The following is a 27,512-nucleotide window of genomic DNA, read 5'->3' as shown; positions in this document are numbered from 1 at the left end:
TTTTAAGACAGTAAACTATGTTTTATATATAAAACTTTATACACAGAAAAAAAGGAGTGTTAAACCAACACTGATATACTTGTATGTACGCAAGAAAATATAATCTTCTTATAAGAATTTCAACTTTTTATTTCAACTTTTTTTTCTCGATTGAACTATATAAAACTTCGTTTAACTATATAAATCTTCGTTCGAGCAAGTTTTCTTCGTTTAATGCAATATAATCTCATTTCAAGATTATATGTACTTGCGTATTTACGCAAGTATATAAATATAAGTATAAAGTGTTGATTTGACACTTCTCTTCTTTCTGTGTATATGTTACTGTGTGTAGTACATGCTTTATTTTGCAATCTAAAAATACAATTACATAAAAAATGTAATCAAGTACTTAAGTACTTAAGTTTTGGAACCAATAAGCGATAATACATTTATACTCAGAATTCAATATACTTTCTAACAGCCGCATAATTTAAAAAAAAACCAAAGTTGACTTTAAATCTCTGAAACGCCTCCATTTATAAGAAAAAGTATATTACTATATAATGACCTTCTTGAAATCATGCAACTTTTGTATATAAAAATTTTTTATACAACGCATAAGTTATACAAGATGCCTCACCCTATATACATGTATCCATTTTAGATATTTATATATAAATTTAAATAATGCTGAGAGTGTAATTTTAGTCTACAAAATAAAAATTCAATCTTAATTAATTCTATATTCTCACCTTAATCTCTCAATGTAATACATGCGCGAATCTTTTATCTGTCTTTTAATCTTATATGTATATTAATTGCAATATAATGCAATATATATGTATATCAAATTCTGAGATCGTTAATTACCGCTCAATGTCTCTTATTTCTTTAATACAGATAATACGATTCTATACGTACGTCCAAATATAATCTCTACAAAAGAAATACGCTCGTCCAACCCGAGAAAGACGTTTACGACGATCGGGATGCGTTACATCACCGACCGCAAGCATCCCGATGTTTGCTCCGGACCAATTTGACGAGCGGCCGGTCAGTGATACGGCGCCATTGCCCAGTTTCGGAGTGCCTATCCCGGTGCGTAATGCCGCATAACCGTTCTGCATTACATACGGACGTAGGATCGGTATGCGAGAGCGCGCAACCCCTTCGTGCCCCACGCCCGGGAGCGCGCGCGCGCCCGCGCGCCATCATCCACCCTCCCGAGAGCACGAGGTGGATAGGGAAGGCATGTATTTCGCGGGGTGAATAGCCGACGCGGTATATGTTCCTGGCTCGACGCCAGGCCGGGGTAACTATCAGCGCTACCACATTAATAGAGTTTTATTGTTATTTACGGCAAGGGGGCGCCCACGCGCCCCTTTCACACGTCCCCCCTCCCCGCCGCCGCTATAATAACCCGTCCGCGTATTAATCGCCGCGCGTTCGATTTATTTTATTACGCGCTACTTTAAACGCCACTCGTTGCGCCCATTTCATTTGCCGTTCGTATATTCGTCCGCGCGAATATCGGCGCGTTCAATTGTCGTGTAAATCGCCGCGATTGTGATCCGCGCGATAACGCTCCGCTTTCCCCATGCGACCGGGGTATTATTACGCGATGAATCATTTTTTCCCGTTAATTCTCCCGTTGTGTGCACGCGTGTTTATCGTTATTGCAAACCCAACACGCGCGCTAAGCGCCTCGTTCTCTTTTCGTTTTTTTTTTTTTTTGCATTTATTATACCATATTGGATATTTGTACAAGGTTTATCAACTGGTACGTGAAACCAAGCAGCAGAGAGATGCATCGCAATACCTCTGTCACAAATCGATTAATAATTGCGATTAATTATTTATGTCAATCCTTCGTCCAAAACGTACGAGCGAGAAGCGTGAGGAGTGAAACGTCGTGGAATTTCCGGAATGGAGAAACATATCTACATTTTTATTGTCGTTAATTTTGCAGCCGATGGCAAGCTGCAGCGTACAAATCGGAATCGAATTAGGAAACTTTGCAGAAACAAATCTTTGCGTGAGAGAAAGCGCGCCGGACGTGATTGCACAATGTATAAGAACGCGCGCGCCTGTGAGAACGGATATTTTTAAAAGTTATCTCGTTATATCGCCGCCGACAAACTCGATCAATTCCACTCGGGCGTTCCAGCTTACAGCATCTTACACTTGGGCGTGAAATTTCAGAAGACGCGGCGTGGCGCTGTCACGCGAGCGTCGAGAGCGTCGGATTTCGCGAGAGTGCCACTTCGCCCGGTGTCGGCGTCGCATCACATTGCATCTTTCCCGAATTATTGACCTCTAGCTCGTGTGATGCGGGTGATGCCTCCGCTTTTTGCTCGAAGAGTGCTGTCACGAGAACAGCCCATTTCATGGTCGAAGCCTCATCATTTTAGTCACAGAGCGATACAATTTTTGCTTCGGTCCATTATTTGTCTTCACCGCGCAGCATCTCTGATTAGGCCCAAAAGCACAACTTCTCCTGTTAATTACAACTAATTGTAATTTTCAAATTTAAATAAATTTAATGAGGGACGCTTTGTTAACATCAAGATATTATATGTACAATTTTTTCTTTAATATTATTTTAAAAAGATAATAACAAAATAGGTGGATTATACGAATAATAATATACTTAGGATGTATTGGACTCTCATTTTGTTCTCGACTTTTCTTGTTAACTACAACTAATATTTTATTTTAAAATTTAAATAACTTTAATGAGGAGACCTTTGGTAACATCAGGATATTATATATATGTAATTTTTTCTTTAATATTATTTTAAAGGTAATATCAAGATAGGATTATACAAAAAGTAATATTTAAGACGTGTTGGACTTTTAGACCAAAAATATATTTTGTCTTGCAACTAAATCACAAGGAAGAAATAACACGATTAATCATTTTTCTGTTTTGAAATTAATTTATTACGCAAAGATTGATTTCGATGATTAATTTCGCTCCTGGACGAAAGGTCTGTAAAATCGCTTTCTCATAATTCTCCAGCAATTATTTCTCGCCGCTTGTCACTTAAATACTCGCACGACATTCCGGATTCGCGTTAATCCCCTCAAATAGTAAGCGCAGCGGAGCGATCCCGCCGACTGATTAAAGTAAATACGCGCTTTGATCACGGTGTCTTTCGTCGTAGATCGCAAGAAGCCAATTTAGCTGACTCTCGTCACAATAAATAATTGCGATGCGTCAAAGTAACGATTTTAGTGCGCCAGGCTCGTTAACGCGCGGATTATGGCCGCGCTTTGAAGCGCGCCCCGACGCGCGACGCTTTCCCTACCAGGAGATAGAGAACGCTTCTAATTAAACTAAGTCTTTGATCCCCGAAAGCTCGAAGATGCCGTAGCTAACGTCAAACGTTGGTTCCGCGCCTCGCCGTTATTAATTCGGATAAAATTCCGACTGTTCGTTCAATGTTATTCGCCTGATATATTACGCGCCCTGCGCGCGATACCTGATGCACACCTCGCGAATTGCCAATCTTCAAAAATATATCCACGGCGCGAAAGCGGCAGAATCGCGCGAAATCCCACGGGCTTCCTTTCAACCTGGTTCAGCATAAGGAAATCGAACGATTCCTATTTCAATACATTCGGTGCGATGCGCGTGTTTCGCGCGAGGCCATAAAAAGCCTCGTTTCTTCGTTCAATTTTAAATCCACTTTAGACGATCTGAAATTTCGCGTCTAAATTTAGGATGTAATTCCATTCATAATCTCATGCGCCGTGTAATATATGTAAAAGATACTTGAAAAATCAGAATGCACATCATATACGTCAGAATATATGGCACGAAAAAATTATAAATAGAATTCTACCATGAAATCTCACGCGAGTTATAAAATAAATCGTCTAAAGTGGGCTTAACGATCAATGCTCTCGCGGCACATTTCTTCGCATCTCTTTAAATAAGATGAATATCGGGATCATTAAGGGTCGTGCGGCGAATGGAAGAAGGGGGATGCCGTTTGACATAACGAAAAACGAGTATCGCAAAGGGCATCTAAAGGCACGTCGGGAAACAGGGGGACCGGTTACTGTACGAAGATAAATGTTCGTATTCGGAGTAGTTACAACGGGGCTCGTTTAATTTAAGCGGCTAAAGACGTCACGTATTTGATAAACGAGAATTCCAAACGTTCGGTTGGCGCCATGTAATTCATCCGTGAATTTTGCCCTTATTCGTACGTCGATCATGCCAGTTTTGCACGCGTGGTTGCTCGACGTGATTTCATATACGCCGGGAGGGAGTAGAAACAGCGATATCTGATGGTCAGACGGCGAAAACTCGATACGTTTATTTCATTATTAATTGCATTTACAAAAAAAAGGTTTTTATTTTTTGGCGAGATCGTTTTACGTCAAATGACTGAAATTACATTATAAAATACAACTTCCCTGACAAAAATGTCATACGTATAATGTGTTAGTCATACTAATAAATTGTTTGTTTTGTAAATTTTATTTTAATTAAAACAGTAATTTAATTAAATTGTTTATAAAGATATTTGACGTGGAACGTTAAGAAGTTTTTTAGAATATACGGAATATATATTTAACGTGAAATTTCGACTCTAAAGAGAAAAACTGATTCCGTTCATATTTAAAATGCTACCTTAATGTAATCAGTAGTGTAACACTCAGTAATATTAATTAGATATTTCAATTAGTGTCGACTATATGCGCGTATAACGTTTTAGCTTTTACCTCACCGCAATTTTCGTGGATTTTTCCCTGTTTTTCTCTCTTCTTTTTTTTTTGGCGAGCGGAACGCGGAACACGAGCAGACGCGCCCCCAACGTTTCCGCTTCCGACGCGAGCGTGTGCCAGTCGAGCGAGTTACGTCGACGGGAGACAATGAAGGGCCAGTAACAATGGGCACGTAGAAAAGGGCGGCAAGATGGCTACCGCGGGTGTCCAGAGGTGTGGCGGTGGGAGAGAGCGACAGAGAGACAGACACAGAGAGAAAGAGGGAGAGAGAGAGATAGAGAGAGTGCACAGCTCTTCGTTGCGAGACGGTTGCGAAAAGAGGACGTCGCGGGATGCAGAATGAGACAAATGATGAGTCCCGAGCGAGTCCAGGGGGTGTGAGGGGATACCACCATTTAATATGTAGCTGAATAGCCATCTGGAAGAATGGCGAATGGATTCTTTCCCGAGAACTCTCGGCTGTCTTCCCTCTCGACTCTCCTATTCCCCCCGGGATTTCATTCGTCGCGGCGCTTCAACGCCTCGATCACTGAATTACTTTCGACCGAAAAAGAGACGAGTCGGACGCCATTATCGCGGTGGAATTTCTGGGGAAAAGGTGTTCCCTCAAAATTCGTGTATATAATCATATCGAGATAAAGGAAGATCCTCTGAGTGATAAAAAAGGAGATGAAAAAAGATTTGTTTTGAGAAACTTCTTGATAACCACTGTGTATAGACGTTTATATGTCATTTTAATAATTTTACACAGTAATTATTAGATTTATTTTTTAAAAACTAAACAAAACGGGGAGGTCTCGTGACTTTAAACTATTATTTAAGCAATCTTCGAATTTTATTTTTCATTTAACAATTTTTGGTATCTCAAATTTGTAACTAATGACGTAAGAGAATTTTTTCAAAATACTTAAAATTAATTTTTAAATCAAATAATAAACTATTTTTTTTAATCTTTTGTTGGGATAATGTAAAAACAATAATTAGAATGTTCTTCTCCCCCTGCCCCCTCAATCAAATAAAATTTTTAATATTTGCAAAAATGCTTTTCACTCTCGACTGGATTAAGCGTTCTTGACTCATAAGGCAGCCGTGTTTACGTTGTCAAACTGCTGTCGCATCCTCCGATCTATTTCCTCCGCAATATTCTTTGTCACGTTCCTCTCGCATCCTTCTTTTTCTGTGCAGCCGGCCAACTCTTTATCTTCTCAACGGGAGTTTATTCTTGCGCCAAATAGAGTAAAGCGGCGAAAGGCATGAGGGCGAAACGACAAAATGGATGGAAGCCACGAAATTTCGAGACTTTATTCTACAATCCCTCTGTCGTATAGCGCGAGTCCCGCGTACGTTGTTTAATTATTTTTGATGGCCGTTTTTATCCCGACTTACCATATAGGATTTGGCTTAATATAGGATTCAAGATCCGAGAGAGTGAATGGAAAGAGATAACACAATTAAGCGGTCACGTATTTCAAGAAAAAGTACGTTACTTAAAAATAACAAGAATATTAATTTTAAAAAATTTCTTTACCGAAGTACATTGTTTTTTGTATAACATTTATAGCTGTATAAAATAATTTTTTAATATATATATCTCAAAATAAAGTTGGACAAATAAATTCTTTCGAATGATTTCACTTGAATAATTAAAAGTAGATTATTAAGAGATAATTAAAGGTTTTATTACTTAAATTGTCTCTTGGTAGCTTTCATCTGCAGTCTCGATTTGAAATAGATAAAGAAAAAGAGGACAAATTGCTGCAAGAAATATGAGGTCGTGACACCAAAGTATCAAAACTTTTGAAGTGCGCTCTTCTATAAAATCATGTTTTTCATCTTTATATACCTTTTCTCCTACTGAACCAATTCTTATAAGTCCTTTGTTATATCAGAAATGAATAGACTATATATACTTTGATCAGTTAAGAAAAATTATAATTGTGAAAAGATATACGAGCAATCAAGGTTGCAAAAAAGACTAGCTTTTTCAAACCGTAATTAAAATTCAAAAGAGCTTATTTAGAAAAAGAACGATGGAAAATAATAGCTGATCATATTAATGAAAAGAATAAAAAGAGAGAATAGAAGAGTTAACAAAATAGATAATTTGAATATAAAAATAGACAGTTTTGCTATAATTTCGTAATATTGTACCTTCGCCTTTAAGCGCCCCTACAAAAAATTTTATATATCTTAATCTAAATTTATAACATACGAATGGCAATTTTAAACGTCAGGTTGCGATTTTTACACTTATACTCTATCATTTTTATAAATAAAACAGATAAATAGAACGGACATTTCATCACAATGTTTTCGCAAGGAGACGACGCACAAAGAAAGGGAGAAAGCCGGCCGCACGGGATGAAGGAATTCGATTTCGATGTATTTTGCCTGTAATCCGAACTATACCCTCTAGCTCGAGAACTCTCGGTCTTCTCGGCTCCTGGCCTGGGCCCGGCCAGGGGAAAGAGGGCAACGGGGGAAGTTTTCCCGGACGATGTTATATCCTTATACTTCTTTCCTCCCGGCCGGTAATTCTGGCTGAAGGATAAAGGACGATTTTCGGGCACAAAGATTGGAAATCGCCCTCCTCGCCCGTTATTCCCCGGGCTGAATGGCGGCCGCGAAGTGGCGCGACGTTTTTCTCCCCGAGGGTTATTTCGAGACTCTCCGGAGATCCAGGAGATTTTTAGAACTTCATAGATTTCTGGCTCCATTTGATCAAACCCTCAGATTCCGCGGGTTTATCGAGCCATCGGATCCCCCACGCGATCCGCCTCTAGTTTTTTTTCTTATAAATTTAGGAACCTTCTCTGCGAATTCCTTGAACTTATTGAATCGCGATCCTGCATTACCTAAAAATCGCCATCCTGGTCGGAGAAAGACAGTCGAGTCGTCATCCTTGGGATACATAAGTGGCTTTCGATGGTCTGTGATGAGTTATTGGCGGGAGACTAATTTACGATCGGAACCCTTAAGCGAATTAAGTTTACATTATAATAACCTGACACGATTTATCTCCCAATTCTAATAAATATACATATTTTTTATAAAATTTAATTTCTATTAATGAAAGATAAGAGAAGAGCATTCTTTAACACAAAGATAAAATTCTTCTAAGCTGAAATTTACAATTCAAAAATTTTCAATTTTACCTATTCGGGGAATTAGATAATCTGGTATTCTCTCTCTGGAATTTGAAAATTTAATATAGCTTCGAGATATAAAAAGCAGAGATTTATTGACTCTATAACTAAATGGTACTGAAGATGTTAAAAACGCGCAAAAAAGATACTAATAGCCGAAGATTCGAGGGATCGATAAAATAAGCCGCAGCTTATTTTCCTCCTCCCCATTCTGTTCGGTAAATTATATGGCGTTATTTTCGGGATAAGTTCGATAAAACCCGCACGGACTCGCGGCGTGAAAAACGGCTTGGAGGGGAAAAAAATTGTAAAAAATATAGGTCGTGTGCGCGCGAAACGATAGCCCGCAGCATTCGAACCGAAATCCCTGATAAATTGTCCAAGAACGCGAGGAGGGAGAGAAAACAAAGGAGAAGGGGGAGGAAAAGAGTTATCTATACGCGTCTCTGCATTTTACAGATCGGACATTTTCTTTCGGCCGCCTCCACCCCGATGGATCCCCGATCTTTTCTCGCGACTCGATAAGGTTTCGGCCTCGATAAGCGCGTGCACCGGCGAAAATGAGAGCCTTAAAGCTCGAACGGCAGCACTGCGCGACGTCCCGATAAATTTCTGAAAAATCTTATCTCGCTCGTTCGCAAAGTGGATGATGAGTGGCGCCAAAATCTTCCACGGGTATTACAATAAATTAATCCTTCCACTTGTGTCCGATTTATGTGTTGAAGAAAGACAGGGTAAAATATGTGGTGTTCCTGGTTTGAAGTTTTAAAATGTCCAAGACTGCAAGAAATAATCTGGTGACTTATAATATAATCACTTTCATATCCTCTTTAAAATCGCCCAAATATTTAGTGTTTTCGATCCGCGAATAAAAAAAATATATATATAGTATATAATTTAAAAAAATATATATGTAACGGTTTAAATTACAATTTGAGCTCTTCCTTCCTGGAGATCTTCCGTTAACGAAGTTTTTTTACGTTATTTGATAAAGTGTTGATAGAAGGAGAATCGCGTGATTTGTAAAACACAGAGGCGACGCGCACGCTAGTGCAACTGGTCCGATGCATATCGGCGCTGAAACGCCTGATTGCATCGCGGGCCGATTTCAGGAACGAGGCAAGCTCCTCGTCTGCATTGTACAACCTATATGTGGCCTGATTTTATCATCAGATGAAACGCTGACAATTTCGAGTCGCGTCACCTGTTGCACCAAAACGACGTGCTTCCTCGAGTGCATTATTAGAATTGCAGCCGCGCGTCTATCTCTCGCGAATCTCTCTGGCCGATTATCAAACTCTCGAAGAGACCGTGCGACTTTCTCATCGCCGATCATCTGTATAAATTCAACGATTTGTATCGTAATATTTATATCGCATTCGTGGATTTTTTTTTCTAAGCGAAACGTGACGTCTTCAGAAAGTTACTATCTCAGATATTATTTTATTGGAATACACTGAAGAGAATATATTTCTTTTCAATATAATTGGTTTTGCAAACAATTTTAATTTTATTTTTAATAGAGCTTTAATTTTAGATTTATTGCATAAAATGTTATAATTTAGATAATTATAAAAGGAATTTTTTGCAACTGTTTTACTAAAAAAGAATTCTAAAAATTTCACAAGAAACACATGTTCGCTTGTCGTCGATTGTAAAACATTCCGCGAGGACTGTAATTTGGTATATATATCAAATATAATAGGAACAGATAATTTGCACGTCCGTCCGATTCGGCCGCTTTAATTCCGAAATACCGTGTCTTTTTTTTTTTTACTAAAACAGAAATTATTCAAGCCGAGAGTTGCGCGCGGTTTGTCGCGACCCACCTGAGTCCCCGCCAGCGCGGCGCGAAATTAGTTTTGCAACGGAAACAGGGCTGTTGTCGAGTTATTTATTGCGGGCTTTCGAAAAAGACCGGCGACCGCACGCGCGCGCGCGCGCGCGCGTGTGTGTGTGTGTGTGTGTGTGTGTGTGTAAAAGGATTAATTTAAATATTTAACAGGTTTCACACAACCCCCCTGTCACGCAAGAGTGTCGCGCGTGCGTTTGAAAGAAAAATTATTATAAAAAAAATATAGATATATGTCCTACGCGCGCATGGCACATGCACATTCACGAACCGGGGATTTAAAATACATCCCGGATAGTCTGTTACGCATTTATCCGAGTAAATTGTCACTGCAGCGCGTCCCGACGCATTTTTCCGAGTTCGACGTTACGTCGCCGACCCCCTCGATCGAGAAATAATCGCCAGGGATCGATTTCCATATCCGACGGTACGAGACGTGTTTTTTTACAAAATTTGGAATATTTGAGAGAGAGAGAGAGAGAGAGAGAGAGAGAGAGAGAGAGAGAGAGAGAGAAAGCAAGCGCGATGGAAATTAATTTCAACCGGGCGCTCCACGCCCGCTCTCCACCCTCTCCCGCCCCCTTCATCTGCCCCCACGCCTTTTTCCAGTTGACGAGCTGCCACTCTTTTTCCTCTTTTCGTTTCGCGTCAGATGACAGCCAATTTTTATCCCACTGATAGCATTTGCAATTCCGATGCATGTGCGAGCGTCCCGCGCGTCAACGGAGGCGCCTTTAACTGCGCTCCGTTGCAGCCCGCGCTTCTTTCGGTTCTCGCAAGAACACGTGCGCCGGTACTGATCGATCTCAAGCTCCGAAACCGAGTTGAACTTTTTATCGTCAGTCAATTTAAAAAACTCAACTTTCGAACTTGTAATATCAATATTTTAGCTAAACTATATGAATCGAACTCGGTTGTCTTTTGAAAAAGAGATTTATGACGCTCCCAAAAACCTGCGTGATATTTAATGAGTTTGCCCTAAAATAACGGAACTTTTGAGAGAGAAATTCCGAATCAATTTGGAACCAACTGCTAAAAGTTACATCATAAATTTGTTTTTTATTAAATGTGTCTCACAATTAACAAATTATTTATTTTACTTTATCTTTATTTTTTTTCCAGTTTACGTTCCTAATGTTATCTGAAGTATTTTAGAACATCGACGCATAATAATGATATCGTCGCGAATTATGAGAGATAGCGCGGCGATAGCGCGGAAGGAACGGCGGAGAGAATTCGTAGACCGGAAAGGGTCAGGGAGAGAGGCCGGGCTAAATCATGTATCACTAATAGCGAATAAATGTAGCGTGAGCGAAACAAGGGCGTCGATTTGCGTCTTGATGACTAAAATTATCTCGCACGTTGTGGAAAGCACGTTATGGAAAGCGCGAGCGTTTAATCGTAAACCGATACTAACAATCGATTGAAACGTTGCGTGCAAGATTGAAGTGGAATCCAACAATATATACAATTTGTGAAAGCTCAATAATCGAGAAGCCACGTAATGATATAATTTCAATGAAATTAAATTCACAGAAAATAATGTGTAAATTATTACTTTATCTAAAATATTTCAAGTTGAAATAGTTTAATTATTTTTGTAAGAATAAAATAAAGGCTTAAACGCGTTATGTATAATTATTGAAATATCGTTTAAAAAGAGAGATGCCGGTAGAATATTTTTCGATACTCTTGTATCGCTATGGAGAATTCCTTTCAAGTACTTACTTATAAAAGATATAAAAATTATGAAAACATAAATTTAATTATGTCGAAAAATGTGAGGCTCTCCGAGTATCCCAACTTTATCGATACACAGCTTCTACATGTTGTATAACACGATATATATTGTAAACTGCTTGAAGGCACGGAGAGTGGAATATTTCCTTGAAATCGACGTATAATTGCTAATAACAAATATTGGCGATCTCTCTCATATACTTTGCAAATAAATTCAGGTTATCAGCTCGCCGATACCTATCAAGCGTATCATCTTTACCGCGCGTTGGAAAAATCTCGCAGATATTAGCCAATATAAGGAGTAAAAATAGATTGGAGGATCAAAAAAAAAGTGAAGAGTGAATTTATTTTACATTTATTTGTACGAATCAGAAAAAGTCAGAACAAATTTAGAATTTGGAATTGAAATTGTCAAAAGTTATTCATCAAAATCACATACTTAAAAGTCTTTAAATTATATGTGTGACTTCTATTTATTATTTCTTATAAATTATTACTTAAATAGTAGTTTTGTTAACTACTATTTAAGTAATTTCGAGTAAGATGGAAGGAAAGTTTAAGACAAAAATTTTTTGGAGAAGTAAATTCATAATTTGTGAAAAATTCATTATAAATATAACAACATTTAAAAAAAATTCCACACACACATACTCACATACGTATACAAATCATTCAATTTTTGTTAAAAATCTCTTTTCTCTGCATTTCTTTCTCAAAATCGTTATTACACGGTCCAATTACACTCTCTTATTCGATCGAAATATTCTGGTCAAGTCATGGCGACGGAAAACACTCACGGTGAACATTTTCCCTGATCTAATTTCGAAGGAAGCCACTTAATTTAAATGTCTAGCCTTCGTCCGACCCTCGCCCTTTATCGTTCCTTCGGGGATGGAATGAATTGCTATACTTGAGGAATTAGAATTATACGTTTCCGGGAACAGCACTCAGCTGAAATTTCTATTTTTTTCTCATTTTTTTTTTTATTGTCGCCTTTGTTATTAAACAAAGGGAGTGTCATTGCATCCGAGAAAATTTGAAGAAAAACTCCTATTCTTTGTAATGCATCATAGTAATATAAAAATGTATGATTTGTTTCTACATGAATTTGCCCGAAATTATTTATCATAGCTTATAAATCAGTTTCTAAAATTGGTTTATAAAATTTGAATGAATCTCTCTCCCTTCCGGAGAGTTTACTAACTCAAGACAGAACTTGTAAGACGTTCTCGCCATTTAACTTCCACACAGGCTTATAGAGTTAAACTTTTAAGCTAATCTCCCGGCAGTCGGCCTGTCGATTCTCGGTTCCCGACGTTCCGCGTCCGCGTCCGCCAGTTCCCCGGCACGACGACGATTTGGCACGACGACAGCGACAGTTCCCGGGGAAGTTTTGCGGCCGGAATAGATGAGTTTACTAATATCAAAGAGCGGATGAGAAGTCCGTGGCAATCAGTCGCTCTGTAGCCCGTGCTAATGCGAATTGTCGTTTAAAATGGCGGAGGCGGAATCCTCTCGACTCGGTAACTCCCGACACGTTTGCTTGGCGCACGGCGAACTCGCGAGACCCCGGGCGCGACCGCGCGATTATTTTCCGCGAGAAATAGTCGTTCCTCGTTCGACATTCCCCGCTCGTCGTACGCTCTATAAAAATCTTCGGAGACGCCCGACAATATTTCCCGCGGGATTCGCTCCGAGAACACAGAAATTCCCAGCTGCTCCACAGAAACCGAGAAGATATCCAATCGTTTCTTGGGAGTCTTCTTTCTGGGATCGAAAATGATTTGAATTCTTCATAAGCCTCTTAGACTTTTTTCAGGATATCTAAGTTTTCTAAGAGCGTGTCTGAAAAATCTGTGAAGTTATTTAAAATACAAGACCTACGGGATTCTCTGGTTTATTGAGATATCGGAATTCAACCTTTTTCCAAAAGATTGCTAAAAATATGAGAAGATATCTGTATAGAATACCACGCCTTTTTTTCGCTTCGTGATTAAAATGAATTTATCTCTATATATACTGGACAAGTCAACAACAATTTCGAATCACATCAATTTTGTTTGTAAGAGAAATATAATTGCGATAAATTCAACTGTGCTGCTTCATTCTTTTGATCAGGGTAGCTACTCTTTCAAAAATCTGAAACGGCAAATAGGAGTTAAGTGATACATATAGTTTTAAAGATCCTTCAATTCTCTTTAAAATTGTTTCTTTTTAATTTGAGCGGATGTCTCTATACATTTATACAATAATAAAGACTTTTTTCAATATTGGATGTTTTGAAACATTTCCGGCGACATTGTTCAATCGCTATCTTTTGATGTAGATCTTGTATAAAATCCAGTGTGGCATAATTTTACTTTTCAAGCTTTTCTGAAGAAAAAATTTAATGGAGGGACACATCAGATGAACTTGTAAGCCGCTTAAGATCTTCTTTAAAAGATAGTGGGTAAGTGTCATAGAATAACGCCGGAAATGTTTCCACATATATCTTTTATAGTAAGTCAAAGATAACAGTAACAGTGTATATTAAGTTGAAGCTAAAAAATGATAGCAAAACGTTAATTAATGTTATAAATAAATCTGACACTTTCCGATATTTACCGATTGTTCCGTGAAAATTATCTACAGAGATATTAGAGGTAAACCAAGACGCGCGCTACCGAACCTTTTCCCTTTCTCTGCGATAATTATCCTCCACGAGGCGGGAGATACCATTTCCCCCGGTGGTGCTTCAATTACGCCGCATCGCGCCGGTTAATTCTGCCCGCGGCGCGGCGTCCAGAGGTGCCCGCGTAAACATCGGCCGGGCGAATGCTCGTACACACACACACACACACACACGGAAGACGTGCCGTTGTGGAGTAAGGAGAATTTTCGTTAATCAAGCTTTCAAGCTACATCAGTGGCCGCAACGTTATCGGCGGTCTCAATAACTAAATTATCGTTGCTCTATACGCGATGTATGGAGAGAAGACAGATATTAGGAGCGAAAAAGAAAGCCAGAATCTCAGACAGAGTGATGGGAGAGAGTGGAAGGGGGAGGAGAGAGAGGGAGAGAGATAGAGAGAGATCAGTCGGAGCCTTGGCACGTCATACAGGACACGTTCCTTTGTATCAGGATGTACCCTGATGCATGAGTGTGCACGATGCGATACCGCAGCCGCGCCTCTGCTCTGTAATACTCGTCGCTACGACGGCGGAATATCGAGACGATCGACTAAGGTGCCTTCGTGTTTTGCGGCTTTACCTCAGATCTGAAATGTCGTATCGGAGCGAAATTGGGAGCCCTATTAAACAGCGATCTATTAAACATAAATTGAATCTGATCTAGACTGACGCTCAGTCAAACTGCGGTAATCAGAAAAATAGAGAGTGGAGTGAGTAATAATAAATTAATTTATTCTTCTCGCATAAACGTTAATTGTGGATCACCAAATATATACCGACTATTATTTGTAATTAAATGTATGTATAGCATATTTTGTTGCTGATTAACATTACTTATTTCATCTAATAAATAATCTGGATTCTTTAAAACTTTTCTTTATCTTTACGTATTTAAATTTTCTTTATCTATATATTTATGTGTTTCTCCAAAAGAGTCTTTAATCAGATCTAAAATGCATGACGGTGAGCACATGTTTCGAGATTAAATTCGCGCTCTCAAATCTTAAAGAAGAACAGCTTATTAAAACGTATAATAAACAGCGTATATAAGTGACAGCAGGCTCTTTAAGTTTGAATAACTCTACCTGTGCAAGATCATCTCTTCGAACTTCGTATCTTGCATATTACGTAAAACGTCGCGTTCTTTTAAGCAAAAAGCTCAAGAGCGCCGACTGCATGACGTACGATCTGACGAGGAAATTAATTCGACTCTTGGCTTCGCGCGCATTCAAACGTGATCGTGTCATATCTATATAACGTATCTCGAGAGATCTCAGAGGACATCCCGAAATCTCTGTGAGTTATAGCTAATCTTTGAGAATCCGTAGGTGTGTGTGTGTGTGTGTGTGTGTGTGTGTGTGTGTGTGTGTGTGTGTGTGTGTGTGTGTGTGTGTGTGTGTGTGTGTGTGTGTGTGTGTGTGTGTGTGTGTGTGTGTATGTGTGTGTGTGCAGTGTGTGTGTATCCTGAGAATCCTGAGGATTTCACCGGATCCTCGGGATATCTCGGGAATCTCCAAAATTCGCCGCTGAAATAGCGCGACTGCCTGGGCCCTTCAATTAAATGTGCATTCTTGCGGCCGGCACAGCAGACAAACATTTCTTGTTTAAATAATGTCGGGCAACGGAGATTCATTTGGCCAGTCAATACAATTTTTCTAGCTCGCTGCGTCCACCGCCTGTTTGCCCACGAATCAATTTTACCCATCGTTCCATTTCTCCATTCCCCCCACCTCATTCCCGCCCGCTGGTTCTTCTTTCACCCGTGTAATCAGTATTTCAAAATCGATATTTGAAGTCAACGGCAAATATTTGCAAATCATACCAGCCGCTCGCAGATTCTGTCAGAAGTGGTTATGATAATAATAACGATGCATAATATCGTAATAATAGTAATGTGAAATATCCTTGCATCGCTCACGGTATGCATATATATAGGATATTTAAATCCATCATCTCTCCGTACTAAGAGATATCACTGACGAGAATACGTCGTATGATTTCGGTCGCAAATATTGCTTTACAATTAGTCGTTAATTATAATATCGAATGCCGAACATCGCTCCACATGTCAGTCTAATTAAAATACGTAACGTGTTTTACACTCGCACGACACCCGCATTGTAGCGTGTATAAAAATACATCTTTTTTTATATTAAATTGTTATTTGCAGCTGTACTACTTTTACTAATAATTGACAACGAAATATTCACGGCGGACTTTTCAGATGTTCCCAATTTTATTTAGCTTCGCCCCTCATTCTTCCGGATATAATAAAAAATAATTAATAATGACTAGTAAATGATAAATGTTAAATTATGTAAAAGGAATAATCGATGAGTCTGATTAAATCAATATAGTAATAATGCAACTCTCAAGCTACTTTAAATTATTCCACAGAAAGATTTTGACCAGAATTAGTTCAGCGATCTGTAGATATTTTTTATTTTTCTAGAAATTTGGAAATCTCTTTCCCTTTGTTTCTTTTCGTTTCGCAAAAAAAATCTCACTCTATAATTAACAAGTCAATTTTAACTCGCGTTCCCATGTGCCATCGCTCTGTCCATGTCTCGACGTCGCGCGGATTTCAGACGTGGAATTTCCTGATTGACTGATTCGATCGCGCGTTCGATTACCGAGCGTAATTAGTTTGCGTTGTAAGCAAAACAGGACGACGCCCGCTGCCCGCGCGTCGCGCCTGAAACGAGTTCGCCCTTTACGCCGGACCCCGGACCCACCCTATCGTGTTTGCGACGCAAATTTTCCCCGGTGCGTGCAAAAGGCAGCCACCGCATCGCTAATTAGAAGATTCGCTCGCTGCGCGGAAGGCACTCCGTTCCCTCTCCGACAGGGAAAGGAGAGCGGAAAAGGGGGAGGGGGCTTACCGACCCGGCATAATTAAATTCGGGCCCCTTTAAGAAGCCGTCTCTTGACAATTCGCAAGGGCGCGCGTTCGCCTTCCCTTTTAACAGCGAGTTAACAATGGCGTGATTGTGATTATATAGGAATGAACGGGGCAAGCAGAGCAGCCTTACCGTATTTTTGAGACGACCGTGGGCGTGAATTCTAATTGAGGGAAGCCCAACTCCTTCGGCCTCACATCCTCCAGGCTGCTGTACCTCACGTAACTACAAGGCGTCGGTAATGAAAAGGCTGTAACAAGAGTAGAAATTAAAGCAGACGAGTCGATAGAGCATCGGAGTTTATTCTACTACGGAATAATTAATTTCAATAGGAGCCCTCCATTAATAGCTTGGAGGGTTGCTGCTCTTGCTTTAGAAAAATAATAGCACGACATCAAATATACACACACAAGTTGTAAAAGAAAAATAAGAAGAAATAAAATTTAGAATTCAATCTTGTATTGTAAAAAGATATATATAATATGATGTATAAATATTTTTTTAAAAATGTATATTTTATATTAATACAATTATTGTTTACCATATTTTGCTCACTAAATATATTATAACACTAGAACTACCGAAGATTAACTTATAGCTATTTCTACCGAATGAATCAAAATAAGAAAAAGAGAAAACAAGTTTATAAAATTAATTATCTGTATATTTTAATAAAAATCAGAAAAAATTTCAGAGAAACTGTGATGTTTTAAAAATAAATAATAATTATTTTTTAAAATGTTAAATAAATCATTTTGACCTCCTTGGTAGTTCTAGTGTTAATACATATATGTATTTAGTATCAACCATGTATATTTAACATCAAATATAAAAATATTGCGTTTATTTAAATTTAAATCGATTTATACAGGAAAACTGTCATTAAAATTACTATCAGAAGCGCGAGACTTCAGTGATTCATTATATTAGCTTTTTTCCGGAGGTATCAGACTTAAAAAAAAAAAACGCATCTCACACACACATCTTCTGAAAAATTAAAGAAGTTCTGAAATACACATCCCATCTACTACATAAATGTAAAGCGATGACGTTCTGTATTGATGTAATCGGCTTTGATAAAAAGTATGATTTTTATCGAAAAATGTCAGATCATCTTATACTTATATCTGTTTGCAATATTATTTTTTTTCTAGCTAATTAATTAACAGCTGTTTACTAATTTAACAAAATGATTAATTCACATTTCGTACACGCTTTAATGAGATTTTTATCTAAATTAACATTTTACTCCGGAAATGAACCGTCCAATATTCTGCGCTCGATAGCCCCCTCCCCCCTCTTCCGAAACACTAACGTGAGAAAGAATCGCAACTGCAGCAGCGGGAAAAGTGCGCCGCGGGCACGCTTCTCGGTACATAATTTCAACCTGGCCGGGCCATTTACGCGCAAGATTTTCGCTTGCGCGAGCGGCAAAAAAAATTCCTATCTCGACGGCCGGCGCGAAAAAATTTCTGGGGACGCACGTTCCCCATTTCTGCAAAACGCGTCTTTTTTCTCCCCTGCCGACGTTCATTCTCGCTTCATTAACTGCGAATCAGCGACGTACCTACATTAAGAAAAAGAAAAGGAGCGGAGCGACGTCGGGTTATCAGAAGAAAGAAGAGAGAAAGGGGGATAATAGTCTGCGCGAGAGGGGGGGGGGTAGATTGTAAAATCGATGAGGCTCCTTCGAGCTCGCCAACTTTTGTCCGGATCTTTTTATTGCAAAAAAATCACCCGTTATAATTTTCCCCGCTGATTAACCCTTTAAGCCTTATACGTCCGTCAAATTAAATTGCTTTAAAATAGAATTATGAAATTTATTTCCCAATTTGTTGAAAATGAAACGAGCCGCGGTTCGAAAATTTGAATTCTGCAGAAATTGCGTGCGCCGCAGAAATAATTGCAAAGTCGAATTCCCGAATGGCGAAGGAGATACCTCGAGTCTGAAAAGTTGGGAGACGATCGGCAAGAAGATAAAAGCAATTCGAAACGCTAATCGAACAATAGCTTCTTTCGCCCAAATATGGCGAGAGTAACTTTCGTGCGGGAATAAACAAGATCATTGAATTGCATTGGGATATTGTTTGTTTTGGTGCTTAATGAGCGCGGCCACTTTTCGAAAAGTTGCAGGAAAACGATCGAAGAGAAAGAATGGGCGGGAGAAGGGAGAAAAGACGAGGAAGCGGAGATAAAAACGTAGGTGGGGGAGGGAAAGAACGGGGAAGAGCGGTAAACCGCCGAGGTACTCCAATCAGCTTCCCAACTTTAACCGCGCTTCTGCCATGCCTTCCGGCTGGCAACTCCCGCTAATGAAAGGCGCGTGGCGCGTGCACACTCGCGCAAGAAACCGCCCGTTCACGGTTGAACTTCAGCTCGCGTATGAAAATAGGCGATAAATGATCAAGTTTTGCGGTAACCCTCGCCGCGATGCGTTTCGATGAAGCGCGGCGTCTCTCTTCTCGGCCTCGAACATCGCTACAGGTAAATTCGCTCGCTATAATAGCGTATGCCGTATATCGGATCCGGTTGAACGAATGAGATTATACGACTCCGCGAAATTGTCCGGTCATCCGGAACGCGTCCTCTGATGGACGTAACAAGTCAACCGGCTTTTCACTCGCAGAGCCGTCACTCGTTGTTTACGATGACTTAACACCGACGACGGAGCGATGGCGGGTTTATAGTTGTGGGTTGCAGCTCGTCCCCTCCCCCCTCTTTCCGAGGGGTACGCGCGGAAGATAATTTCAATTTATCCACCTTTTCCCTTCAGTGGCGCGATGACACCGGGCGTCGCTCGGCGAGACATTTATTGCCACGATGAGGCATCGCCCGGGATTATTATGCGCTCGGGATGCATTCTTATGCGACGACGCTTAATCGTCGCTGTTCAACACCCTTGCCCACCCAGCCAGCCCAGCACCATTAATCCTCGGGAGTCCCTCGCGCCCCGGGATCGCGACGGGATTTCGAGATTTTTGCCGTGGCGAAAATTAAAAGGCGAGCGGCGTTCCGGCGCCCGGAACAAGCCCCCTTAAGGGACATGATCGCGGGATGATGGCGTTTGTCTAAATGGCGAGTAAGACAACGGCGTGAACTGAGAATTAGCGTCTGATTAAGTGGGTCGGGTCGTCGGGTTACATTAAATTAAAGGAAATTATTTAATCCATTAATATATTTAATTCAGTGTGTCATTTTTAAATATTAAAAATATATATCATAGGAAAAAAATAATAAAAAAATATCTACGTATTTTTTTATACAGGTGCCTCTGATGCATATTATATATGATATTTCTTACATTTATATTTTAATTTCTTATATAAGAAATTAATTTAAATGACACGCGCGCGCACACACACACACACACACATACACACAAATATATATAAATTCTATTAAACTTTTATTTATAATTATACAGATTTAAATTAAATTTTGATTTACATACTGTGCAACTTTTTGTTTTTTTCCAACATATTTACTGAAGCCTTCTAACGCTGAAAATGTCGTGAATATTGCAACAAATAATCGCGTTTCACCTGATTGCATACCGCTCTTAAATCGTCGAGTTCCATTTAGCGCTCGCCGCTAACCGACTCCGACATGCTAAGAGCTTTCGTCTACTCTTTCAAAGGCTTTAAAGCTTTCACGCGGAATGACCGCCCAGCTGAATCTCTCGGTCGTTTCCAAGTAACAACAATAGCGATGGTAATAACAATTTCTCGAATCGGCCATACGTGAGCAAGAAATGAGAGAAAATCAATGGCTTCAAGTGAAAAAGAAGATAATGAGAATATATCAAAAGTGGATGCAACTAAAGAGAGCTTCCAGAGAGTATTTAACAGAAGTTTCCGTAATCACAAACGTAAAAAGTAAATTGATATGTGTATATGTTTATATAATATACAAAATTTATAAATTCTACAATATTTATTTCTATGTTTATACTCCCTATTTGTTTAATAATATTTGAAATTGTCATTATAATTCTTATTTTCACGTGACGAGAACGTAATAAAATAACAATAATATTAAAAAATACATTACAATTATGCATGCAATAAAACGCAATAACAGTTAAGGTTGTAAAATGTAAAATGACTAAAAAAAAATCGTTAACGCGCTTCGAACGTAACTATGTGCGATTGTACATACAGACTTGTAAAGAAAAGTGAAACAAACATTTATTGTTGAAAGCCGAATAGAGGTGCAACGAACGTTGCGGATTATACCCCGTTGCCTCAGGATGAATGAATGTCTAAAACCGCCGTCGCCGCCGGAAACACGTCGGACTGCGAGCAATAAAAATAATTGTCCGTGTAGTAACAACCAGCATGTTAACTGCAGCTTGCTGCAAGATGGCGGCAGAAACAAAAGGCTGGGAATGACGTTGTTTACGAGCGCCGATTGTTTTAAAAAGCGACGAGAGAGCCGAGCATCGCTATCGGCGGTCTCGGGAGAGTAAAAGAAAAGAAGAGAGAGAAAGAGGAAAAAAGAGGGAAAAGAGAGGAAAGACGAGGAAAAAGAAATAGAAAGAGAAAGTACAAAAGAGAGTCGAACTCTGGCGAGAGGGATGAAAAAGAGGGTGAGAGCTTCTTCAGCCGGGCTGGAAGACGCCGCTACCGGGAACGAGCCCGATTGGTTTATTGGCCGGGATTAAAAAGCATTCTCGAGGCAATTGTTTGTAATTCTAATGAAAAAGCCGCATGATAAAGGAATCGCCGCACCGGTTCGAACGGCCCGGAAATTCACGCCCAAGTTTTTTATGAGTTGGAATTTAAAGGAAAACTGAGCTAACTCCGTTACCAATGTTTCTGATCGCAGCCCATGTTTTCTGCTCGTTCGTGTAATACCCTCTATCGTATTCAATATTACTTTACGAGATTGTTACAACGTTTACATGTTACTTTCATGCGATATAAAATATTGTACATAACGTATAATATCGCAGTAAATCTAATATAGATATGGCAGAGTATACTATTGTGCAGCAATATAACTCCATCGACAATGTTTACAAAAATCGCAGTTCTTCACCAAAGTGTTATTAACCCTATTTCATCCAAGGTTTTTTTCGTCCCAATAATCCTCCAACCATGCACTTTCGAGTCCCACGTGTGTTTTATAATGTTAATAGCTTTGAAAAATTCCCCCAAAATTATTATATCCTTGTACCTTCGATTAAAAATCAATGTAAAGAAAATTTGGAAATCATTTATTTAAATATTTTTTTACAACAATTATATGTCGACAAACACACGTTACGACTCGTTTTACTTAAAAAATTATAACTCACGAACAAATTGACGAAGCTTAATGAACCAAAACGCAAATTAAAGCTAAAAGTAGTGCAAATGAGAAAAAAAATATAAGATAATTATTAATTAAATAGGAATACTTAATTTCGTTGCCGCAAATTTGGTAATTTTTAAATGGTACAGAAGGACTTTAAGGAATTAAGAATGCTAGAAAAAAAATTTCTGAATAAGAAAAAACGAATTTGAAGTGTGACAGATATTTTTTATGTAAAAAAATTAATTTTTTTTTATAATCGTAGCTACTTCCCACTTCTTCCACCTGCCTCTGAGCCATAATAGACCTCTGTGGAATGTTAAATTTTTTTCAACGACAAAAAAATTTTAAATAAGCTTAAATTATACACAAAAATACATTTTTATATCGAAAAAAAATTGCTCATTTACCTTTCGCACAACACTGACGTAATCCTCCAACCATGCACTTTCGTGTCCCACCGAGATTTTGATTGTTCGCCGTTTCGAGAGTAAATGAGCTAGGGCTTTGAAATTTTTACCTGAGGTTCCCTGCCACAACAACTTTTTTTATAGGAGTGGGGGAGATTATCTGACGATCATTTGTTTTCCGGAACAAACGACTGTTAGATACTCGTGGGACACGAAAGGGCTGGTTGGATGAAATAGGGTTAAAAAAGTTCCGACGATATGAAGCCGTATAATGAATAGCTTCGGAATATCTGGACCTTTGTGCGGCGCGAAACAGGAGCTTTCTTTTGAATTGGCCTGTATGCGCGGAATATGGTAGATACGAGGAACTCCACTTACCGAAGCTATGATTATTTCAAGATGCACTCACAAAAATTGGCTGCCGCGCACCCCTTTTTCAACATTTCCGCCCTGATACGCTTTCCCAGAACGTTCCCTGGCAACGATCTTATATGTTTCACCAATTGTTGATACACCGATAGACTTTCGCTGAAATCTCGACCAAAAAATAGAATATCTCTAATTAATCGTTATTTAGTTATTTAAATATCATCATTTAAAAAATAGAGTTATATTTTAGTAAATTAATTTCTTGAGAAATATGTGGTAAAGTTTAAGAATAAAGTTTCTTATTTAAAGCGTTTTTCGAATATTAATGATTTTAAATATACGTTAAGCTACGTTGATGTGCAAGTTTTCAAAGTCTGAATTTTTTTCGAATTTGCGAAACTTCGTAAAATTAAAACTCATGAGAAGTAAGAGCCACTCGAAATTACTCCAAAAAAGGTAACGCTTCGTTATTCCCTTGCACACTTGGGAAGTTTTCTTGCCGCAAACCCCTAATTTCCCACGGCCAATATTTCCGTAATTGCAATTTGAGCTAAATTTTTTTTGGCGAGGAAGTTACCTTCGAGTCCGTCAGAGAATTTTTCGAGTTTTACGACGTACATAAAAAATGTAGAAATATCGAAAATAGAGCTCGGAAACTCGTCGGGGGATGTCGAGCATTGCGACACGCCTTTACTTTGCGTCGTAAAATTCGGCGTCTCCCAGGATCAGGCAGTAAATTCAAACTATACCGTGATCAGAGAAAGATTGCCGAGTCGGCAAATTACGGAAAGGAGGGAAGGTGGCAGTCGGAGGGCGCGGGAGGGCGGATAGCTTGATACGGCGTGATTGAGGATAGGAATAAAAAGGGATTACGTCTATGCTTCCGGCGGTGTCTCCGGTTCGGTTAATCCGGACATTGATTCATTTTTGATGGATTTAGATAAAGACGCGGGGAATTAAAAAAGCTACACACACGCCCTCGTTTTATTGCACAACAAGTTTCACTTCCCGCAAATTGTCATTTTATCTTCTTTCGGTAAGCCTGAGCTGTACGTTCTTCCATCTTCATCTGTATCTGATTACGAACGTTTATTAGTATAATACTTTTGCTTATTTATTTAAAAACACGACTATTTTTAAACTTGTTATTTCCTAATCCAGAAATTAATTCAATTGTTAAAATATAAGAAAATATTAAAAGTTGCAAAAATCAACACAAACTGATATTACATATTCGAGAGGAAAGAAAAAGATTGAAAAAAAGAAAAAAAAACACCTTAAATATTTTCTACAATAATTGCGTCTCCAAGACATTTGTCTTGCATCCGTATATACACTGCAGTCTTGCATTCTGCAAGATTACGTACCCGCGCGCTCTGCTTGCTTATTTATTTATTTATTGCAACTATTCTTCATGTTCTTGCAGTCATTTCGCATCCTACCCGCGACGGAGAATAGATCGCCACATCCGGTCGAGTTTGCACGGGTTGCATCCTCGAGGAGGAGGATGATAAACAACGGACCGGCGCGTATTGACGGGAAATAAATCGACGAGGACCTCGTCGATCCACCATTTTTCGGCTCTCGCTCGCGATCCTTTTGTCGGCAACATCAGGAAGCATCAACAAATCTGTCGAGACACGCGCGCAGCTTCGATTCTTGGCGCCGGTCCAACGTTTCCGGTCCGCCGCGCGCGTTTACGACTCATCGCATCGCGGGCGAGTGAGCCCATGATTTTTTCTCTCTCTCGCACACACACCCGGTAGTTTTATTTTAATGGAGTCCGCCGGGCTCATCACGCGAGCGAAGATTTATTAGCGCCAAGATGCGCGAAGGGTCGCGGTCGCCGCGAATCCGAGGATGATAAAATGTTTTGAGCCTTTCGGAATTCGTAAAATTATAGTACGAATCTTCGCTTGAAGAGAGAAATCTTCTTTCCATCACATATAAATTTACGATTACGTTGTTTTGTATACACTTACAATTTTGGTTTATACGTTTCGATATAGGCATATATCAGTTAAATTTAAAAGACATTATTAACCCTATTTACTCCAACGTTTTTTCCGCCCCTTTAATTTTCCAACCATGAACTTTCGAGTCCCACGTGTATTTTATAATGTTAATAGCTTTGAAAAATTCCCTAAAAATTATTATAATATCTTTGTACCTTCGACTAAAAATCAATGTAAATAACATTTGGAAATAATTTATTCAAATATTTTTTTACAACATTTATATGTTGACAAACACACATTACGACTCGTTTTACTTAAAAAATCATTTTTCCGACGTGGAGGGGATTATCCCACGATAATTTATTTTTCACAAAAAACGACTGTTAGAAACTCGTGGGACACGAAAGGGCATGGTTGGAGTGAATAGGGTTAATTTTTTGTAATCATATGTGTTTCGAAAAGCAATCTCTTTTTATAATGATAATATATGATACATTCGGAGTTTAGAAATAGAAAACGACTTTCAACTCTTTTTATTTATCTTCATATTATTATGGAAAGTTGTCGGGACAAAATGAGTTGTTGATAATTAGCTTTTTTTTTCACTTCCACTTCGCCGGCGCTGAAGCGTATCTGTCTATTAGCGTGGAAATGGCCGCCGCTAAGTGCTTTTTAGCTGATAATCGATTTAAGAGAGCTTGATAATTTTCCAATGGGCGTCGCTTTTTAGCCTTAAAAGCGACGCGCGCGATTAATTGCGCTCGAATTTTACGCCGCGAGGAGAATTGGAAAATTCCAGTGTATGGTATCTGTGCTTATATTACCCACCATATCTTTGTGTGTTCAAACAAACGCATCGTTATCGGCGGCTCTAATGCGATCGAGAAAAGATCTCGACGATCGATTGCCGTGCGCGGACGAAGACGGTGTTGTGTCATCACGTTGTCCACGCAAGGATATCGACAAGTACTTCGCCAAAGTGAACCAGCGTCCTTGTTGACAGAAGGAACGTGTTTCGCTTACCAGCCGGCCTTTGATCACGCGATCAGCGATCTCCTCTGATCGACTGTAATCATCCCTCCTTGTCGACATCCACGGACAACTTTGATGACATCGATTGTCGCTCGTAATATTTCATTCATTCGCGTATCGCTTCTATTAAGTCCGATTCAACTCAAAAGTTATAAGACTTCTGACGAAACTAATATATGTAGAAGCTCATGTGAAATCATTATTAATTCTCTCTTCAGATACCAAGCGGACTTATTGTTAGGGAAGGAAAATGTCGAAAAAACCATCCACGTTATTGCATACAAAATTTTATTCGCTGAAATGTGCACTTTGAAGTTAACGTATATGAAAAAATATATCTCTTTGGAGGACATATATGGTATATATGCATGAAAAAAGAAATTATGAAACGTCGCGCTGACATATAGCTCCGCGTCATTTGGATGGAAATTTCCGCCGGTGACAGGACGGTCTTCACATAAATCCCCTTTGTCTGAGCGTTTATAATAAAGCGATAAAGCGGTCGGCATCGACTTCTGCGCCGCTATTCTTCCATTATGCCGCGATTTGTATTACATCGCGCGTATCAGGGAGACAATGGCGCGTATCGCCGTGCGATACACGCGCGTCACGCGTGCGCGCGTGCGATCGTTAATAAAGCCCGCGCTGACATGCATTTTACAACGTCACGTCGCCGGCTGCACCGACGATGCGGTCGAAAAAGCTTTCCCGGCAATCCAAAACAGCGACGGGCGAAAGAATCAACTTTCATTTCGCGAGCGGGCTCTCGCGCGGAATTTTTTCTCAACCTCTCTAGCGCTTGCTTTTATCCACTTTTATCCAAAATAATTCGAAAAATTGCGATACCGTTTCTTCTCACGAAGGATATATAAACAAAAGTCATAAATGACAGAAATAAAGGAATGGAAAGATATGAACATTTTTCGGGATTTTCCTCGAAAACATTTATTTCTTCTTCTTTTCTTCTTTTTTCTCTTATTTTTTCTTCTAATCTTCTTCTCTTTTTTCTTCTTTTCTTCTTCTCTTCATCTCTTTGTCTCTTCTCTTTTTAAAAATATCTAAGAACACGCGGAAAGAAAGAGAGAGAGAGAGAGAGAGAGAGAGAGAGAGAGAGAAAGAGGAGGGGGAGAGAGGAATGATCTTGCGCGGGAGACGGCATTAGGTACTCGCAATCGTTCGGAAGAGACTCCAGCGCGTATTCGCCGACCTGTAAACTTCGATAAAGCCTAACCTTGTAGGTGATAAGGTCGGCGGTTGTAGGGCGTGGCTTATCAAAACTCTCGCCGAGACTCCCGGCGAAGGTTCCGCGAGCTTTTTAACGGTAAGCCCGCCGGTAGCCACGTCGAACGTGCGTCTGGCTACGTCTGGTAGGCTATGAAATGCGTCCGCCGCCGGTTTGTTGCTGCAAAATCAATATC

The 27,512-nt window shown here is 39.4% G+C and overlaps 1 protein-coding gene and 1 long non-coding RNA gene across 5 annotated transcripts in view; one reads left to right on the top strand and one right to left on the bottom strand.

The window, feature by feature from the left end:
- Positions 1-27,512, top strand: part of LOC143897820 (uncharacterized) — a 198,817-nt gene that overhangs the window by 120,595 nt on the left and 50,710 nt on the right. The window lies entirely within an intron of this gene.
- Positions 1-27,512, bottom strand: part of LOC143897762 (uncharacterized) — a 99,061-nt gene that overhangs the window by 38,798 nt on the left and 32,751 nt on the right. For all 3 annotated transcript variants that reach the window (XM_077406647.1, XM_077406649.1, XM_077406648.1), the window contains exon 3: positions 17,163-17,280. In XM_077406647.1, coding sequence (XP_077262773.1) covers positions 17,163-17,280 — 118 coding nt within the window. The remainder of the gene's footprint in view (positions 1-17,162; positions 17,281-27,512) is intronic.

The sequence above is a fragment of the Temnothorax americanus genome, unplaced genomic scaffold, assembly GCF_048541705.1.
Source record: "Temnothorax americanus isolate GAGA-0224 unplaced genomic scaffold, ASM4854170v1 Scaffold21, whole genome shotgun sequence".
Classification (NCBI taxonomy): domain Eukaryota; kingdom Metazoa; phylum Arthropoda; class Insecta; order Hymenoptera; family Formicidae; genus Temnothorax; species Temnothorax americanus.
This window is presented reverse-complemented; position numbering and strand designations above follow the sequence as displayed.